Source organism: Podospora pseudocomata, chromosome 4 (genome assembly GCF_035222375.1).
Source record: "Podospora pseudocomata strain CBS 415.72m chromosome 4, whole genome shotgun sequence".
Classification (NCBI taxonomy): domain Eukaryota; kingdom Fungi; phylum Ascomycota; class Sordariomycetes; order Sordariales; family Podosporaceae; genus Podospora; species Podospora pseudocomata.
Genome location: NC_085888.1, coordinates 1766770 through 1786019, shown reverse-complemented (window position 1 = coordinate 1786019; position 19250 = coordinate 1766770). Strand labels below are relative to the sequence as shown.

General features: G+C 51.2%; 6 protein-coding genes across 6 annotated transcripts; 3 read left to right on the top strand and 3 right to left on the bottom strand.

Moving 5' to 3' along the window:
• Positions 1 to 262: 262 nt before the first annotated feature.
• QC762_409480 (uncharacterized protein) lies at positions 263 to 1345 on the bottom strand (the record flags this gene model as incomplete). Its single annotated transcript, XM_062890404.1, has 1 exon — positions 263 to 1345. One exon carries the CDS (start codon positions 1343 to 1345, stop codon positions 263 to 265), a length of 1083 nt encoding a protein of 360 aa, XP_062743515.1.
• Positions 1346 to 2089: 744 nt separating this feature from the next.
• QC762_409485 (uncharacterized protein) lies at positions 2090 to 3942 on the bottom strand (the record flags this gene model as incomplete). The annotated part of the gene is made up of 2 exons (XM_062890405.1): positions 2090 to 2898; positions 2980 to 3942. 2 exons carry the CDS (start codon positions 3940 to 3942, stop codon positions 2395 to 2397), a joined length of 1467 nt encoding a protein of 488 aa, XP_062743514.1. The 3' UTR covers positions 2090 to 2394.
• Positions 3943 to 5170: 1228 nt separating this feature from the next.
• On the bottom strand, positions 5171 to 10817 carry QC762_409490 (uncharacterized protein; the record flags this gene model as incomplete). Its single annotated transcript, XM_062890406.1, has 6 exons — positions 9831 to 10817; positions 6652 to 9778; positions 6453 to 6595; positions 5440 to 6401; positions 5259 to 5386; positions 5171 to 5205 (listed from the first exon to the last, which is right to left on the bottom strand). The coding sequence occupies exons 2-6, from the start codon at positions 6725 to 6727 to the stop codon at positions 5171 to 5173; spliced, it is 1344 nt and encodes a 447-aa protein (XP_062743512.1). The 5' UTR covers positions 6728 to 9778; positions 9831 to 10817.
• On the top strand, positions 9108 to 10607 carry QC762_409500 (uncharacterized protein; the record flags this gene model as incomplete). Its single annotated transcript, XM_062890407.1, has 3 exons — positions 9108 to 9656; positions 9710 to 9784; positions 9972 to 10607. 3 exons carry the CDS (start codon positions 9108 to 9110, stop codon positions 10605 to 10607), a joined length of 1260 nt encoding a protein of 419 aa, XP_062743513.1.
• Positions 10818 to 10959: 142 nt separating the features above from the next.
• Positions 10960 to 13772, top strand: COX15_2 (Cytochrome c oxidase assembly protein cox15). Its single transcript, XM_062890408.1, has 2 exons — positions 10960 to 11391; positions 11459 to 13772. Exons 1-2 carry the CDS (start codon positions 11039 to 11041, stop codon positions 12594 to 12596), a joined length of 1491 nt encoding a protein of 496 aa, XP_062743511.1. The 5' UTR covers positions 10960 to 11038; the 3' UTR covers positions 12597 to 13772.
• A 2811-nt stretch (positions 13773 to 16583) lies between these two features.
• On the top strand, positions 16584 to 17421 carry QC762_409415 (uncharacterized protein; the record flags this gene model as incomplete). Its single annotated transcript, XM_062890396.1, has 4 exons — positions 16584 to 16699; positions 16787 to 16948; positions 17003 to 17227; positions 17256 to 17421. 2 exons carry the CDS (start codon positions 16584 to 16586, stop codon positions 16860 to 16862), a joined length of 192 nt encoding a protein of 63 aa, XP_062743510.1. The 3' UTR covers positions 16863 to 16948; positions 17003 to 17227; positions 17256 to 17421.
• Between the last annotated feature and the right edge of the window lie 1829 nt (positions 17422 to 19250).

Here is a 19250-nt window from a genome sequence, read left to right as displayed (position 1 = left end):
GCATTCCAGCGCATACATACATCATCAATAATTAATATAGTGTTTCTACTATGCGATCGTCCATGGTATATGGCCAACAGCTTTCTTTCATTGTACTCGCCAACACTCACATATACTTTGGAGGGTAAAGAGGGGGCAAAGACATGGCGGGCCAACAATTGACCAATCATAGTAATTCATCTTTCACGGTTGCAAGTCGTTCGTTCAACTATCTACTGCTACACTATAGATACGATTGCTCTTCACTCTCTCTGTCCACCACCTATTTTCCCGCAAACGCCTTGTCGAAGCCCGTCAGAGTAAACCGGTACTTGACATTACCCTCCTTGACCTTTTCCACAACCTCCTTGCATCCCTCCTCCGAAATCTGAACCGTCTGGACAACCGGCCTGACACCCTTCTCCGCCGCCAGCTTGAGCATGGCATCCATCTCCTGATGGTTGCCCAAATGGCTTCCCGTAAGCTTCACACCGTTCTGCACAAACGCCATCGCAGTCATCTCAGGAAGCGGCTCGTTGGGAATGCCCACCATGTGAAACTCCCCACCAACCTTGAGCGTGCCAAAGTAATCCGCCATGTTGAACTTGTGCGTCGCATCAGCGCAGTTCAACAGCATGTCGAACTTGAACTTGTTCTTATCCGCCCAGCCCTCCTCCGTGGTGACAATGACGTCCTTGGCTCCGAGCTTCTTCGCATCATCAACCTTGTGAGCCGAGTGAGTGAGAGCATAAGTCTCAGCACCAAGAGCCTTTGCCCACTGCAGTGCCAAATGACCCAAGCCACCGATACCAATAACACCCACCACCTTCCCAGGGCCAATATCCGCCCTCACAAGCGGTGAGTAAGTCGTGATACCGGCGCAGAGCAGTGGTGCAGCCTCGGCAGAGGGGATCTCATCTGGGATCTTGAAAGTGAAATACTCATGCGCCCGGATGTAATTCGCCCAGCCTCCATGAGCGTCACTGCCATCCTCGTACTTGGCGTTGTAGGTGTCGACCATGTGAGGGCAGTAGTTTTCGTTTTTGGACTTGCAGACGTCACACTTGAGGCAGGACCAGACCTGAGCGCCGACACCGACGCGGTCGCCCTTCTTGATGCCCTTTACGGCCTTGCCGACGTTGACGGCCTTCCCGACGACCTCGTGGCCGACGCAGAGGGGGCCTTCGAATTCACCCCAGCCGCCGGTTACCGTGTGGACGTCAGAGCCGCAGACGCCGCAGCATTCGATCTCAACGTCGACGTCGTTGTCGCCGAAGGGCTTGGGCTTGAGGTTGGCGAGGTGGTATTGGTTCCACGTCTTGGGGGAGTCGACGCAGAAGCCGGTGAAGGTTTCGGGGTAGCCCATTTTGAAATGTATGCAGTTGAGTGAGTTGTAATTCCAGGGGTGGGTTTGTAGGTCGATCAGACGAGACAAGAATCAGATGAGTCGAGATGATGGGATTGGGTGTAAATTTGCTTCAGATTAAAACTGCTCTAGAGAAAAACTATGGGAATGGTTCTTATACTTGTTCAAACTCGTTCCTGACAAACGCTGCTAAACCGAGGCATTGGGACAGACTGCCGTCAGCGTGGAAGGGGCGAGTCGGCTCATCGCCATGGTCATGACGTCTTTGACTCCACTCAACCTCAACCAGCAGAGTTGTCATTGATCGAAACAAGATGTTGGTTGGCCTTCTTTGTGATCGGAGCTGCGCAAACAAAATCGGGCAGCTGGGAGGGAAAACCGTTTTTTATGACGGCATTGGAAGGTTCATTTAGAGTTTTGGAGGTGCTGTTGGCAAGCTTCGTGGCAACGGGTGCTGGTGATGTTTTGGGAAGAGGTTGCGTTACCCTAACCCTGGCCACCTACACCTGGTGATCACCAGGGGAGATCACACTGTCACAGTGCTGCTTCACTCTTGACTGGTCACAAGCTTGATGGCTCACAGTGGCATGAGCCTCGATGGATGATAACGATGGATTTCGGACCTCCAACTCATCCAAGTATAACAGGTTTGGCACAAGCAAGGCACGAGCAACGGGTCCTTCAGTACTCATACCAGCTGTCAGGACCACGTTTCAACAACCCCAGTACCCTATCCATATGGCCCTCTGGTCCAGTGGTAAGTGTACTGGAGTTGCTCCCAATTGAAGGATTAGGTCCAACAGCCTTCTCGATCGAATCCTATCCGGAGCAAAACCCACGGGTTTTTCGTAGCCGAGTCACCCTTCTCAACATAGAAACGCGAAAGGTTGGCCGGTGAGCTTTTTGCTTGTTTTTTTTATCACTGTGTATTTTCAACAAAGACAGAATTCTGATTCTAAGCAAGCAAATGATCGACTGACTCCCTACTCCCCTCTCCCTCTCCCATTCCATTGAACCCTACCAAAACAGAAAGACAAACCCAAGAAAACCTAGATAGCCACATTCGGGTTGAGGCTTCTCCTGACCTGATAAGCCATATTATTCGTCCACTCAGGCACCTCGCCATTGATCCTCTCCTGGTTCTGCCTCCTGAACAGAATATCCTCATAAATATCCCGATACGCCTGTCCATCCTCGGTCGTGCGAGTCCACGTTTCATACCCCTTCCACGCCGCCTCCATAGCCTCGCTCGCCGACCAAGTCACCTCCCGGTTGCACCTCAACAACGCGCCCACGACCTGCTTGAGCTCAGTCGTGTAGCCGGTGTTGTTGAAGCATCGTCTGATGTCGGTATCCGGCCGAGGACACCCATCGGTACAGCCCGGAAGCTTCTCAGCTTCCTCATCCTTCTCAGGACCATCGAACAAATGGATGCACCCGCAACCTTTGACAGGACACTCTTCAGGGTTGACCATCTGTGTGCCCATCATCATGTGGTAGAGGATCGCTCCTACAGAAAAGAGGTCGTTGCCGGCGGTGTATGGTCTTTCAGTCTGTCATCTTGTTAACCCCCGTCCCCCCCCTCCCCACCTTCTCCATTCCGAACATCAAGTCAAAAGAAAAAAAAAACATACCTTATCAACCGTTGCCGCATCCTTCCACCACCCCACCATCCTCTTCCTCAGCTCCCCAATCCCATTGATATACGCCCCCCCATCCTTCTCAACATACCTCCCCAACTCCTGCACCCTCTCCGGCGCCACAACAGGAACCTTATCCAACCCAAACCCCCCCTCACTGACCACCGTCCCGCTAACAGCACAATACCTCAAATCCCCCAGCTTGACCATCCCGTACGTCTCCGTGCCGAGAGGGTGCTGAAGAAAAATCTTACTAGCCCTGATATCCCTATGCAAAACAGGAAACCAATCATCATCCCTCCTCGCCCTCTTCCACCCCCCTTTCTCCCTCTTTTCCGGGGTCGGAAGCGTCATCCGATTGACAACCCTCAGCCTCCCCGCCCTCCCCCTCTGCCCCGGATGTTCCACATATCCCATCCCATACCCCTCCCTGTCCAGCTCCACAACCCCATACGTCTCCCTAATCCCCTGATGCAACCACTGCAACGCCCTGAGAACACTGGTGAGAACATGCCAGCAGAAACTCTCAGGCATGAACTCTCCCCCGTTCTGCACCTCGGAGATATCAATCTCCTTCTCGCTCTGTTCCAAGAATTGTTCTAGACTTCCACCATCGCACCAGTCCCATAAAAGGAGGACCTGCTTGGCTTGGACGGGCTTACCGTTCACTTTCAGGGGAACCCAGTTCGCGGCCTCGCCGCGCAAGGAAACCAAGTTTTCGTGGTTGAGCACTGCGGCGGCGGCGGCGCCGGCGCCGCGCTGGACGAGGGTGTGGACGGGGGAGGTGCTGGGTTGGTAGTATTCTGTCCAGTAGTGGCCCAGCAGGGGGAGGCCGTCGTTGTTGCGGCGGAGGAGGAAGCGGTCGTTGCCGAGGGATTTGATGAGGGTGTAGTCCGGGGAGGGGAGGGACAGGAGGGATTCCCGAGTGGGGGCGCTGATGATTTTGTGGGGGGGCATCTTGAGGGTTTGGGGGTGGTTGGTGATGTCGTGATTTGATGGTATACCGCCTGGGGGTAAACACTGAAGCCAAGATTCAAGCTGAAATCAACAGGAGGAGCCCTGGTGAGAAAAAATAGCTTGTGGTGTTGTGTTGAAAACAACTGAAATATGTGATAGTAGTCAGAGAGGTGAGAAGAGAAAATACTTTGTTCTTTGTCTTTGAGTAAGGATTCCTAATCCGGTATGTCAACATTGCCCGACCCTCCACCACCCATCCTTTGTTTCTCGCTCCTACCGCCCAACCTAGTCTTTGTTGTTCCCACAGTTGACCGGATTGGATAAAACAGACTCACCACATTGTTTCCTCGATGTAAGCAGCTCCTTTTCCATCTCAGGGGTTGTTCCCAACCACCTCACCCAGTTTTGACCCCCTTTGTCTGCTAAGTCCATGTATACAAGCAGTCAATTGTTCAATCATACACTACATCCCTCCAGTCAAGTCCTCACTTCCCGTTTAAATTTCAAACGCCCAATGTCCGCTTAGATGATATAAACGCCCAACTTCCACAGGATCAGAACCTCCCCCTATCCATCTATCCACCCCCACGCAAAAATGGCAACCATAATAGTGATACAAGACACAGTAGTCATAGGCTCAAAACACCAAAAATAATTTCCACTGAACCAAGAAATTGACTTTGATTTCCCCCCTCCCCTTTTTCCCTTCTTCAGCGCTAAAAAAAAAAGAAGGAAGGGGGCTCGGCCCAAAAGAAAAAAAAAAGAAAAAAAGGAATGATTACAAGACAAATGGTATATAATGCGCCCCTCCGTCACAGTGACTATTGCTGTAGTAAAAGATTAATGAGAGTATATATAATATTAGTCACACTTTGGTATCATTCTTTTGCCCTGTGAATCCTCATCCCTTGTTGTTTTTTTTTCTGGTAGTGGTAGGGTAGCGTGGGTGGTGGGTGTGTTTGGTAGGTAGGTGATTTGGTGTGGTCTGACCTTCTCATGAATGATGATGCGATCGGTAAAAGTCGGCGGAAACCTCGTCTTTTCTGGTCGTGTGTGTGTGTGCCCGGCACAAAAGCTGATATTCGAGGAAATTGGTAAAGAATGTCTTTCGTGTCAGGCGCCATTTCTATTTCATGCCCTCTTCCTTACTCTGATTTCGTTGTGGTCGTGACATCGTGGGTCGGTCGTGGTCTTATCATACACTGTCTCGCTGGTTCTGCGTGTTCGTTTAGGCAAATGCACCGACAACGGACATGCCGGCAGCTACAAGACAGTCAGCATCAAACAAGAAATGAGAATATGCTCTGATTTCTTACCTCCCAGTAAAACCCACAAGAAGGCATCCCTCTTCTGCTTCTTGGTCAAGGTCCTGTCCGCCTCCTCGGACAAGAAATCTTCAGCCAACAGATCGACAAGAGAAGCGTACAAAAGAAGACCAGACGAGCTACGGTATGCGGGTTAGTGTTCGAAATGCTACTTGGAAACAACGGCACTCACATGGCATTGAAAACACCAACAATAATCAACCCGAATGCACTGTTGGGATCATATGAATCCTTCACCATCAAGCCAATAGCCTGCCCAATTGGGCAAGTGCAACCAAAAGCAAGCACCAGCATCCAAGGCCTAAGACTGCCCTGCTTGTATGGGACAGCAGCAATTCTGGAACCAAGACCGAGACCCTCAAACATTTGGTGGAACAGGATAGCGACCAGGAGAATAACAAAGCCGTCGATGGTGATGCTGATGGTCATACCGACAAAGACCGAATGAAACAAGATACCGCCCTCCAACAAGGTAATATTCATCGACATCTTCTTGAACACGGCCGGATCGACAGGCTTGCCAGTCTCGACATCGATATACGGGGAATCGGCAAGGGACGGGGGAGGCGCAAGCATGCTCATGCGTTTCTCAGCTTCGGCGTATTGATGTTGTTGTTCCTTTCTCAGGGCCGCATGGCTCGACTTGATCATGTTGACCATCTCCAACCGCTGGCGGACATACTGCTCGTAAAAGACCACAAACCAAGGCGGCATCTCGGAGCGAACCTCCAATTCGTTGATGTCGTCAAAGGGGTTGTCGCTGCGCGGGTAGGTGTTCATCTTCTCGCCATACAGCTTCTGCGCCATTCTCTTCTCGTAGTCCATATCCTCAATCTCGAACTCGCTGTAAGCGGTGTATCTCGGCGGGCGAGACGGAGCTCTCTTGTGGTCGGGAGCGTGTGTGTGTTGGTAGGCCGGCTTGGACTCTGGCTGTGGAAGGGCCGGCCCAGAAGCCTCGAATCCCATCGCACCTCCGTGGGAATGGCCACCCATCTTGGCATTGAGATACATCTCCAGAACAAAAAGACAGAACATCGATCCCATCATGATGACACCAGGCATGGCGGGATACTGAGTGGTGAACAAATCCGGAAGACATGGGTCTGTCAGGTTACCGAACGCAACAGGGAGAAGCTATGGTCTGTCAGAAAACGCTATTTTCATTGAGGCCACAGAACCACTTACATGAACGAACGCTGTGGCGATCAGAACACCAGTACCAAAATGCTTGCAAGCGAAGAACACCGAGGTAGGCACCTTCACCCACTTTACCTTCTTGGCCACCACTGGGAAACCGGCACCAAAGATCGAGGCAGCCAGCACCATGACTGGAAGACAAGTCAGCCTATGCATCCGTTAAATCTCACTTGGACACAGAACTTACAAAGACCCGCGACGTGAAGCGGGAGGTCATACTCTCCGACCTCCTCGCCGCTCCCACACTGCGGCTTTTCATCCATTTTTCTTATTTTTTTTCCGCGTCAAGCGGTTTCGGTATACCAGTACCTCGTGTGTTAAAGACAGAACGACTCCAGGTCTATCCCAAAGAGAAGATGAAATCAAGAGTGTACTGAGAAGAAACCGCCCGGCAGTTGAGAAGAAGAGAAAGGAGACTAGGAAAGGAAAAGGGGCGGGTTGGGCGCGAAATGCACCATCACCGGGTTGAGGCGACGACGATGCAAAAAGAAGAGAAAGAAGGAGAAGAGAGAAAAAGTAAACAAAAAGCGGTAGCGATAGAAAGAAAGACTTATGTCCTCCTGAGGACCAAAAGACGTGACAAGGGTGGGAAAAGAGCCAAGAGTCCAGAATCCGAGTTCGAGATACTGCCGCTGCTCTTTAGTAAGTACGATTTCCAAAACCGCACCGTGGATCAATGGGGTAACACCACGGCAAGATCTGCCGCGACTCATGCCCCGAGAGAGCAGCAGCCGAAGAACCGAAAGGCGACATGGGAATCCACGCCCAAGTCTGTCACAGACAAGAAGGCCAAGACACGAACCAATGGACTGGCTCTGTGTTCAAAGATTGCTGGGATGAACGAGTCCATGCAACTGTCGCTCCCAGGTTTCTGACGACCGTGAGACTCTGGCTCAAGCTGATCGTTGCACCAAGCAATCCAGCCTAGACTTCAGCTGGAAACCAAGTCGTAGTCCTCTCGACGAGCATCTGGAGCCAAACAAGGGAGACAGGGAGGCCATGTCTGTCTAGCAATGGTCAAGCTCAAATTGGAGCCTCGGTTTGAGCTTGGCAAAACCTAAAACGGATTCGCAGAGAGGAGTCGTCGAAGAGCCTAGATTTGATTACTGGTAGCCAGTGATAGCCAGAGGAAGGGTGCATTGTTTTGTTCGAAGAAGGGAACAGAAGACGGTGTGAAACAGGTTCCACCTTCTCCTGGCGACTGTTGAAGCGTTCAAGATTAAGAGTGACACTCGGGCATTTTTTTTCAAGATATCAAGAGTCCATGATGTCTCGGTATGCTGCCGAATCTGTGGCGTGGCAGTGCAATCGCAAACACTCGAGAGCCGCAGATCTCCAAGGAGATGGTGCAACTCTTGGGTGCAACTCTGGCAACTCTGTGCCGGTCATCATCTTTCTCAAAACGCCCAATGGACGCTGGTTTGGTCGTTCACTGGAACCATCGTTGAGCTGCTTTAGGCAAGTCGCCAAAACCTGCCCTCTCACCCCAGAGTTGGGGCAACAAGAGCCGAAAGAGAGGGGTTCAGGCACTGACCGCTTGGCAGAGAACCCCTGGAGACAGGGGTTCTCTGCAGGGTGCTGCGACAAGACGGGGAGATCCGTGCAATCGTGGGGTTTGCTCCTTGGCCCAAAGTCTAACACTGGCCCTGCGCGAGAGATCATGAAGGATTTGCTATCTAAAAATACAGTTGTTCGTGTTCAGTCCAGGTTGAAGTTTTGGCCGGGAAGCTCGAGTATTTAGCAGTTGTTCAATTGCTCTCTGTAGTATACGTCCTGGCAACATCTGGAGAAGGTGGCAACTGTAACTGGTGAAGCGGAGATCTTGCTAGATGGTGGTGCATTAACCGTTAGGGGTTTCCGGCTTCCGCCCGGTTGAAACATTCCACCAGCCAACGGCGACGGGGGACTCTGGTGTAGTGGCGCTTTGGTCCCGATGTCACCTTGTCAAGTGACTTCGTGGGCCGTCCATGGAATATTCTGAGGGCCTAGGCTAGAGCTCGGAGCTTGTACCGTGGAACCCAAAAACTGGATGCTCGGCACAGAGCTTGGTCTTGGAGGAGGTGGTGGTCTCAAGAGACGAGCTCCCGCTTGATCTTTCCCCCACTAGACCAACAAGTCGCTTTCTCGGCTACGCATGCTGTAAACAGTACAAGCTTGAGCACCAGCCGCTTCAGAACTCATAAGGGGTACATAATCTCGGGTGGCTGTGCCGTTTTCGATACAGTAGTGTCGGTGGTGATGTGATGGTGATGTGAATGGGATTGTAAACTTGACCCTTTCTTGCCCAAATCAGGAATGGGTTGGATGTAGGTTGCAAATGTGACATGGCGAAATCCCGCTTGGTGGATTGAGGCCGCTCTCCTGAGTTGTGAAATGGCTGGTTGCTCAGTCCTATAATACTGTCGCCGTCTCTGGCGCGTCTCTTGATAGTTCCTGCCATAGGATTTCGATTGTAATTCAAGCTTGTCGAACCCAACCGTCCCACTTCAGACCCAAGATCGACAGTCCAATGGCAGCCCAGGGCACTTCAGACGATGGCCGGCCGGCAGGTACGTACCCATCTGAACCTCGAAATCATGCTGCAGACAGGCTTGTCTTGTCAAGTCGTAGGCTTGAACATCATGAAGCTTGGCAGTCTAATACATGGTAACAGGAGCCAGCCCCCCTGAAAATGCACCAGCTTCCACCTCCCCCGAGATCCAGTCGGATGCCCAGCCTGGTGCAGAGCCAGCCAGTACAGCAGCTGAGAAAGAAGTCGCCATTCCAGCCGGTCCAACCAGACAAGCCACGACAACCTCGCTCGCGGATCCTCTCGATATTGCCAGGCACCGTCGTGAGAACATCAGTCAGAAGCAGATGAAGATTGAGCATCCTAAAGGCAACAAGCGGAGACTCAAGAAGTACTATGCCCAGCAGAATGCTCTTATTGACGACTTCCTGGGTGCCGATGATGAAGAGCAGGTTGCCATTGAGAAAGATGCGAAATATGCCCCCAAGATCAAGTTTGCCATCAGGGGCTCCTTCATCATCAACTTTTGCCTGTTCGTCATTCAGCTGTATGCCGCCATCTCGACCGGATCTTTGGCTCTCTTCGCCACCACGGCCGATGCATTCATGGATCTTGTTTCGTCATTCGTGATGTTGATAGCCTCGTGGCTTGCTGCGAGGCCCAGCGTGTACAAGTATCCTGTGGTAAGTTGACGTGGTGGTCCCTGATGCAGAGAATTGTAGCTGACAATAGGCAGGGCCGTACAAGAATAGAAGCCATGGCCATCATTCTGTTTTGTGCATTGATGACTACTGTTGCTATCCAGCTGTTGGTGAGTTAGCATCTTGAAACAAACTGTCAGGCCACAATATGCTTACAATGTCGTAGATTGAGTCTGGCCGAACACTAGGTGCCGGAGCGCCAACAGAATCCGAGGAGCTTCACATCGTCCCACTGGTCTTCATCGGTGTTGCCAGTATGTACATCGCATTCGGTCAGGTCATGAGTGGTACTGACAGCTCATAGTCTTTGCCAAGGGTAGCATGATGGTGTACTGCTTGATGTATCGCAGGTTCCCAACCGTGTTCATCTTCTACATCGACCACCGCAACGACATTGCCATCAACAGCTTCGGTTTGATCATGGCGGTCGTTGGCGAAAAGATTGCGTGGTACCTGGACCCCATCGGCGCCATCCTCGTTGCGTTAATCATCCTGTTTTCGTGGGTGTCCAACGCCTTTGAGCACATCTGGCTGCTGGTGGGCAAGTCGGCGCCCAAGGAGTTCATCTCCAAGCTCATCTACATGGGCGTGACACACGACGACAGGATCCTCAAGGTCGACACATGCCGAGCGTACCATGCCGGCCACAAGTACTTTGTCGAGATGGACATTGTCATGGACGAGGGGCTGCCGCTAAAGGTGACGCACGACGTGGGCCAGGACCTGCAGCGTAAGCTCGAGGGTCTGGCTGATGTTGAGAGGGCGTTTGTGCACGTCGACTATGACCACCAACACGACGTCAACGAGGAGCACAAGCCCTTGTTTGCACCCAAGAGCAACGTCAAGCGAAGCCTGAAAGATATCATCCTGTTCAGGAAACCGAAGATGGCCGCTTCCGGAGACTCGTCAAGCGAGACGACCGCCACTCAATGAGGCTCGTAGGTGATTGTAGGATACACACGATGGGATTGCATTTAGGCTGGCGTTCAGGGCAGGTGTATAATAAACGATATATAGATGTGTGCTTCAGTCTCTCAGTCTCTCAAGATGTAGCGAGAGAGTTTGATGTTTCAAAATTCAAAATCGAAATGAACTGATCAAATATTTCGGTGTGTGCTCAGCTCAACTGAGGTTCATCCGCTCTTTCCTTTGATGTTTCTCAGGGAAGGGTCCACCCCTGATGGCCAAGCTGTGGAGCTGTGGTGGACAAGGCACAGGCCTTTATCTGGCCAGTGCTTTTCAACGGTGGGCTGATTATCAAGCCAATGGAGAGAATCGTGATTCCAACGTTTCTCAGGTGAGCTTCAGCAAAGCAAAGAACAGCTCCAGATCAGCTCCGCCATTGCCGGCGCAAAGGCATAGCCATGTCCCTCTTTCAGCTCGGGCTGCGTAGAGCAGCTACCCAGCTATCCAAATCTTCATTCGCTTGCGGTCAATGTCTACGTCAACAGGCATCACCTGCCCCGCCATCCCACATTCTCAAGCTCGTGGCGGCCAGAGCTCCGGCGATCCGTAGCTATGCCACCAAGACCAAGTCCCCCATAGCCTCCCTCAGCAAGAATATCCAAAACGAAAAGACTTCGAACAAAACCTCTGAAAAGAAATCCTCATTCCCCGAAACCAATGCCAAATCCGTTGGGTACTGGCTTCTTGGTAGCGCCGCTAGTGTCTTTGGTATTGTCGTCTTTGGTGGACTTACACGGTTGACCGAGTCTGGGTATGTCGTCTGGCTGCGTACTTGGCTGTCCCTGTAGACACCAGGCTGACATATAGTTCCGCTGTAGTCTGAGTATCACAGAATGGAGACCCGTCACCGGCTCACTGCCGCCCATGTCCGCCGAGGAGTGGGACTCTGAATTCGAAAAGTATCGCGCCTCCCCGGAATACAAGCTCATCAACCCCCACATGGACCTCGACGAGTTCAAGAAGATCTACTTTATGGAATGGACACATCGCCTCTGGGGTCGCTTCATCGGCCTCTCCTTCGTGATCCCGACTATCTACTTCATCGCTCGCCGCAAAGTCACCCCACGGATGGCTGCCAACCTGGTCGGAATTTCTGCTCTTATCGGATTTCAAGGCTTTATCGGTTGGTGGATGGTCAAGTCTGGCTTGAAGGATGATCTCTTTGCTCCCGGCTCGCACCCCCGTGTCAGCCAGTACCGCCTCGCCACTCACCTTGCCGCCGCCTTCGCCTGCTACTCCTGGATGCTTCTCGCCGGTCTCAGCGTCTTCCGCACCCACCGTGCTCTCGGCAACCCCGCGTATTATACCGGGCACTTCTCCGCTCTGAAGAACCCGGCCCTCAACATCCTCAGGCGCTCCGTTCTTGGCCTCACTGCTCTTATCTTTACCACGGTCCTCTCGGGCGCTCTTGTCGCTGGCCTCGATGCCGGTCTTATCTACAACGAGTTTCCCAAGATGGGCACGGGCTATATGCCGCCCAAGGCCGAACTTCTCGACAAGTTCTACTCCCGCAAGGAAGACGGCTCCGATATCTGGTGGCGCAACATGCTCGAGAACCCTTCATTTGTTCAGCTCGACCACCGCATTCTCGCCATGACCACTTTTACTGCTGTTCTCGCCCTGTTCGCCTACTCCCGCACCGGCCGTGTCCAGGCCGCCATGCCTCCCAACGTCCGAAAGGGTGTTTTGGGACTCGTTCACTTGGTTTCTCTCCAGGTCGCTCTCGGAATTACCACGCTTATCTACATTGTGCCTATCCATTTGGCAGCCACCCACCAGGCAGGTGCTCTTGCACTCCTTTCGGGCGCCCTCGTTTTGGGTCAACGGCTCAGAATCCCCAAGAATACTGTGGCGCTGGTTCAGAGGCAATTGAAGCAGGGCGCTCAGCCCTTGAAGACACAGGCGTTGAGCCAGAAGATGCAGGAGGTCGCAAAGAATGCTGCCACCAAGGCATAAAAAGGATTTTGGAAAAAAAAAGTCGTGTATAAAGATGTAAGACTGTATATGACACGAGATACCCCCCCCTCCCCCAACTACATGATGACAGACAGGAGATAGGAGTCCATAGTTGTATCATATTTGTGCAAAATAGGAAGATAGAAAAGGGAAAGGAAATTCAACTCTGGTTTAAATCACGGGTATCTTCACGTGTACCTTTTGGGCAGTCGGGGTGTTTTACCGTTTCATAGTTGTTTAGGGGATGTTTGTCCGGTCAGCGTATCTTGTGGATGTCTCTGGTTCCTTGTTGTCTGGGCCGATATGCTGTGCCACGTTGTTGGTACCGGCGGATATGGAAAGGCAAAAGGACATTTAAAAAAGAGAGATGATAGGGTTGCATCCCCCCTCCGGATCGCGGTGCAGTTCCCCCCCCCACCCCTAGTGGGGTTAGGGCTATATGCTATATATGGCCCCTGAATCTGACATGACATTCTCCAACGCCTTTTCCCCATCACTACCATCATTAACGATCATAATTGCCACGATATTGAACTATTATGTCTCTGTAAAAGCTAGTAGGTGTGTATTGCCCTTTCATTCCCCTTGCTGATGGTCTTCCGACACCTGGCTGGTCACGCTCGTAGGTGTGAAAGCGAAGAGGTGGGCATGTTGATAAACCATAAATGCTAAATAAGGCTCTGTTTTCACGCCGAATTCGCTAGATTGAGGTGAGACTTCTGATCCCATGGTATTTGCTCGAGGGTGGGGAGCGTTGAGAGGCCTGTCATCTAGGTGTTCGTTAGAGGGAGTGTGGGTTGGTGGAGTTCTTCTTGTGATCTTCAAATCTGGTGTTCAGCATGGCTGAGAGACAGATCTCCGAATCTTTCTACACAGAAGATGATATGCGGGGTAATAAGGGGGTTCGGGACAAAACAAAGGGAGCTTACTGAGTATTGTACTGTGTGGCGGAAGCTGATCTGGGATTGGGGTCACTAGAGAAAAGAGGAAGTCTGTTTGCTGGGCATTGCCTTCCGTTTACAAAAGTTATCTACTCAGGTTTGGAAGAGAGCTATTATTTAGGTACTGTGATGCTCAAATAATACTTCCACATGAAACTCTGCTGAATTGAGTTGTTTCTACAGATTCTCAGGCGCATTCGACGACAACTCAGGAAATTTATCGGCGGGGATTGCTGCTGAATGTTCTACGTAGCTAGGAATATCAGAACCTAGAATGCAAGTGAACATAGATCAGGTGGTTTATGCTTAATTCCCGGTGCCACAACGGTTCCTACGTACAACACCTCCGCTCCTGGAGCCTGCGGCCGTTGACATGAGCATGGAGTAGCCTTCCGTGTTGACCGCGGGACGGGAGCGACCTTGTTTCCCTGGCATTTGACAGTATGTATTCTCGGCGTTGAGACTGTTTCTATTTTGAAATGAGGCATATGGGATCTGGCGTGAGTTTCAAGGGTCTTGTATGCACAGTCCAAGACATTCGAGGGTCTATACGAGGCATGTGGCATGAAGAGCAATGGTTTGTGCATGATGACCCTGATTGTTAGAGGGTCCTCAGATAGTCCAAGCACATCCTAGTCACGGTTGACTGCTTGAAGGCGGCGACAGACATGAAGAGGCGACGGATAGACACGCGAACTAATGTGTTTTGGCATGTCAGTTCACGCGGAGCTGAAGACGTTGAGGCTACCTGCAGCATCAGTGCGCTGTTGTGCGACAGGCAGTGGTAGCAGGTCAGTATCCTCCGTTATACACAACGTGACCTTCCCTTGAGCCCAGTACCATGGACAGGCAACGGGATGAAGTCGGGTCTATCGGCAAGTCAGTGGAACGAGTCACAGAGACTACTTTATTTGCCGGTCAATCAGTGTGACTAGAGGGGAGGGAAAACGGTATTTGGCTAAAACCCACATGTTGCCTCCGTCTCCCCGAAAGCAGAATGCTGATTTGGGGGAGATGGGCGAATTGTTGAGGTGTGACAGGGTCCAAGACAGCAGATTCCCTCCCTCTTGCCCTTCAGTTTCAGCGCCACTGTAGTCGGTGTCTGCTTTGGTGGCGGATAGCTGAGGCTTGAGCCAAGTCACAAAGTGTTTGACAGTTGACACATGACCCTGAAGCAGGAGGCTGACGGCAACAGGCAAGTTGTGGAGGCGAGAGGCGACTTTAGTCGTTTCCGCCTGAAAATGGTCAGCTCTGGTGACACCGAGGAGATGGGCTTGCGGTTCACATGACTGGTCTTGAGGTTTTGTGGCCTGGTGCAGCGTGTTGTCTACGTGAGCATCTGAGTATGTGAGAGAATCGAATCCAGAGGTCTGATGAAAGGGAGTGAAAGTGGGAAGTCAGACCACCGAAACCATGGTGAGCCCCAGCCGTGGTCTCGAATTTGTAGGAGTTTCTTTGTTCGAGTACCTGCTCTTGACCACACTGCCAGGGTCCTTCTTACGTAAACCGAGGGTCTGGTCCCATGGAAATGGGAAACGGGAGGCGAGGAATTTTGATGAATCTGCGAAACTGGCAAACGTACCCGAGGCGCTGGGCTGGGATGATGTGAGACGGGATGAAAAAGTGAGACGGGACGGGAGGGAGGGAAGGAAGCGGGAAGGCTTGCTGAGATAAGTCAACATACGACCTTCTTTTTTGTGATTCATATCTTGTCGACGTTCTTGGTGGAGAATAGGTAGAGCTGATGGCTCCTTATTTCGCTCTTTTCCATCTTGGTTGGTCCATGCATCATAGATTGTAGGCAGCGGTGAGCCAAGAGGAAGGAACATGGGAGCAGGCAGGCTCGAGGCAGGTTGGCTGCATTCTGCATCTTCAATCGAGCTTAGCTTCTGCATAGCATTCTTTCAAACAATTTCATGATCCAACGTGGACCTCTCAGAGCGAGTCTCGCACAACATCACAGCCTCAAGCGGATGACTGCATTTTCGTCATAGACGCCAATTGTCACCGCAAGGTTGTTTGCTCCAAGAACTCGAGGTTCCCCGCAGCAGGCCTCGGTCAGCTGCACCGACAAAGACATCCATGATCACGGCCGGGTTACGTCAAACCGGAGGCCACCTCAGAACTTGAGGCAAAAGGTCTGGACCATCCGGTCTTCTTGCTGCTCTACATACGTTAGCGCGGCACAAACAGATTGGCATGCAGGTCCGGCCCTCAAGTTGTGATGTTTTGTTGCTCTATACCCTCCCCAGATTTCCTGGTAAAACACCACGTTTGCTCTGTTACATATGCGCGCCTCTTTTCTCTTCGGCCGACGGAAACACCAAGGGATATCCAAGCCTTGTCGAGATATCATCCAAATGTGAGGCATCACTTCCCTATCTCAGTGATACGAGAGAGACTCTGCATATTGTCAAATCACTAGTGGGCAAGCAGCCTTGTAACTTGTCTTACATGTCTCTACATGCACCAGTGCGCATCGTCTACACTCGACTTCCCGCTGGAGACACTTCGGAGGGATGCGTGTGTTACGCAGGAGCCCTGGCTTACACATTTCTGTGACCTTGTCCCTGTTATCAATGTCTTGGTGTCCCCCTCTCCTTCTGTCTCGTTCTTCTCTTCAACAACATCAGAGTTGTCTCTGTACCCTGCTTCCTCGCAGTATCCTCACGAAAACATTGCTACTGACTGCCTCTCGCAATTGGGTTCTAGATTCCCCTGTCGACAAGAGACGATGTTAGTCGTCTTGGCTCCGTGAGCTACGGTTTCCCGGCCGCTGAAGAGCACTGCTGTTATTAGACAGCCCTTCTTGCGTTGCCCTGAAGAGTACCATCACCGCCTACGTTTATAAATACCTGTCACCAACTTTGAAGCTGGTCGCCATCATCACTCCATAGTCCGCAGCACACTTTGCTCATCCAAAGACAACTAGCCGACGACTCTCGGTCACACCTCCTACTCCGCTCTTGCTCCGAGCACCACCACTGAGGCAACAGTTACATATCCATTCGCCTTCAACACAGCCAAACCCAGAAAATAGCCATAAATGTGTGTGCAATCTGACTGGGTGTTTACCTGCGGCCACCGGGCTTTTGCCAAGTTCGACAACTGTCCCAAGTTTGGTCGTGGTTGTTTTGGTCAAAACGGAACACATCAAGATGTGTATGTGCAAGATATATGTAGTGACTGGTAGGCTATTCCAAGCAAGCGAGCACTTGTGGTGGCGGTTGACAAATAATTTCTTGTTAGCAAACTTCGACCACTTGATCCCAACCCGCAGGCCGTGTCGAACGACCCGTACAGGAAGAAGAGAAAGATCAGGTGAACATGCCGCTGTTGGCATGTTTGTAGCGAGTCATTGTTACCTGGCGTTGGGGTATATGAGGGTACATAGTGGGATGCATACATATCGTAAGTGATCCTCATTCTTCACAAGACCGAAGGCTTGCTAACGTGATGGGTTAGGTAAATAAGTGAGCACATGGTGTTATGATGATGATCATGATATAAGGGGTGGTTCAATTTGTCTTTGGAGACAGGCGAGAATTATAATGAGAAGCTCTTGCCAACTAGGTACTGTCCACCTTGTCGACTTATCCGCCGTGACTTTGGCTGTGTCCATCATCTGCTAGCTCTTCCCAAGAGAGACCATACCTGGCATTCCTCGGCGTTACACTCCCCTTTTTTTTTTTTTTTTTTTTTTTTTTTTTTTCTTTTTGGTGCGCTCTGCTGACTTTTTTGCTCACAGGGTGACTTGTGGCTTGCATTCGAGGTTCCCAACCACCAACACTACTTGCCTCGAGTTGCTTTCAGTGACGGTCGTTTGTTGTTGGACGAGATCATACAAACCATCCCCCTGTTTCTTCAACTAAATCAACTAAGCCAGAATGATGGTGATGCCGAGTCCGAAATATGATCATACGGAGGTGGTTAGCAAGACTTGACACAGTTGATGAAAGATCTTTACGTTGAAAGACTTTACTATCACGACACCAGCTGGTGGTGGAGATGAAGAATAAATATATAACGGGTATCATTTCCTCTCCAAGGTGAGATGTCTTGATATCACTACCGCCGCAGACACACACACACACACACGCGCGCAACTGCAAAAAAGCAACAAAACATTTCAAGTGAATACACTAACTACCCAGGAGCTACACTGTGCATCCAATACAACTCGCTATTTACCCTGCGGCCACCGCGCCTTCCGCCAGTTGGACAACTGCGCAAACTTTGGCAGAGGCTGCTTTGGTCAAAACGGAGGCCATCAGGATGTGCATGTTCAAGATATCTGCGATGACTGCAAGATAAAGCCTTTGGATCCGAACCCGGAGCTGAACCCTGATCCGTATGAGGAGAGTAAGGAGAGGGCTAGGAGGAGGAATAAGAAGGCTTAAGCGGGGGAGATGTAGCCTTTTGGAAGATGGGTGATCATCAGGGGGCTGTTGAGCTTCGCAGTTACGCAGCTCTTTGTTGTTGTTGATGATAGTTAGGGTATTTAGGAGGCAGAAAGCTGGGGAGGTTATCTAGGTACTTGGATGATAGCTCTGTTCTCTTGACAAATCAACCATCTTTCGCCGCGCGTGTGTGTTCGTTGCCGATATCTTTACTATTGATCCAGGGCAGGACAACCTCGTCACTTCGACTCGGAGATATTGTGATGATGATGAAAAGAGAATGAACACAATGTAGGTGCCTTGGGTGATCACTGGACGGTCTCAGCTTCAATTCACATGTGAGGGGTAAAAGTCTTTAAACTGTCTTCTACTTTCAACCGCTTGTTTCTTATCTGCTTTATAAAGCCAGCCCAACTCCGACTCAGGGGCAACCTACCTAGGGGGTGGCTTTGTTGTTGTTGTTGTTGTTGTTGTTTGTTGTTGTTGTTGTGGCTGACTGTGGCTAGGGGTTAGGGACTCTCTCTCCCCCTCCCTTTATATAAGCACCAGCAGTCATGCTGATACCCAGATCTGCCGCATTGTATAACTTATCATGACACTATCCATCAACACCCCCCCTAATTATCCCTTTTCTCTGTGAAAAAGAAAGTAGATATAAGGGTTAGGGTTGGAACTACATTCACCCGGTTGGTTCTGTGATCTTGGTCTTGACCCGGAGTTCTTCCTCCTCCCACTGGAATATTGTGGATCTCGGCGCCAAGGCTGAACAAAACGTCAGATCACGATCCAGTAGTTTATCAAAAAAGTGGCGAAGTCATGAATTCAGGGTCCTGCCCCTTTTTCTCTGTCTTTGTTCTTTTTCTTTTTTGGCAAAGGCCGGAGGCCCGGCCAGGGCGGGGCTGGTCGTCGGATCCGGGCAACTCGGGGGAACAGTCGCCTGTCACCTTTTCTCTCCAACCGGGACTGTTTGTTGTATTGGACCATGACACGATGTTGCCTTCCTGGTGTCTAACCAAGGCGCGACTAGCGAACGGGATATTAAACTGGTCGGCGATCATCCAGAGGCTACACTTGTAGGCAAATGGAATGGCTTTATTTTGTTTGTCTGTGAGGGTGCCCTTTCGGAGAGGGCTCGGGCAATGCAATGCGCCGCCCGCCGCCGCCGCCGGCTTTGACTGCAACGGAGGGGCAGGGGCGGCTACGGAAAGAGTGGATTCGGCACACCATCGAAATCTTGGCTTCTCTTCCCCTCCCCCCCAGTCGATGACGAGAGCGGGCACGTGGAAGGAGGCGGGTGCGCTACGAAAATGTTC

What these genes read in the sequence shown, in the direction of transcription:
- COX15_2 (XM_062890408.1), top strand. Translation starts at nt 11,039, where the DNA reads ATGTCCCTCTTTCAGCTCGGGCTGCGTAGAGCAGCTACCCAGCTATCC. An exon ending in ACACGGTTGACCGAGTCTGG is followed by an intron (nt 11,392 to 11,458) that starts GTATGTCGTCTG and finishes GTTCCGCTGTAG; the next exon opens with TCTGAGTATCACAGAATGGA.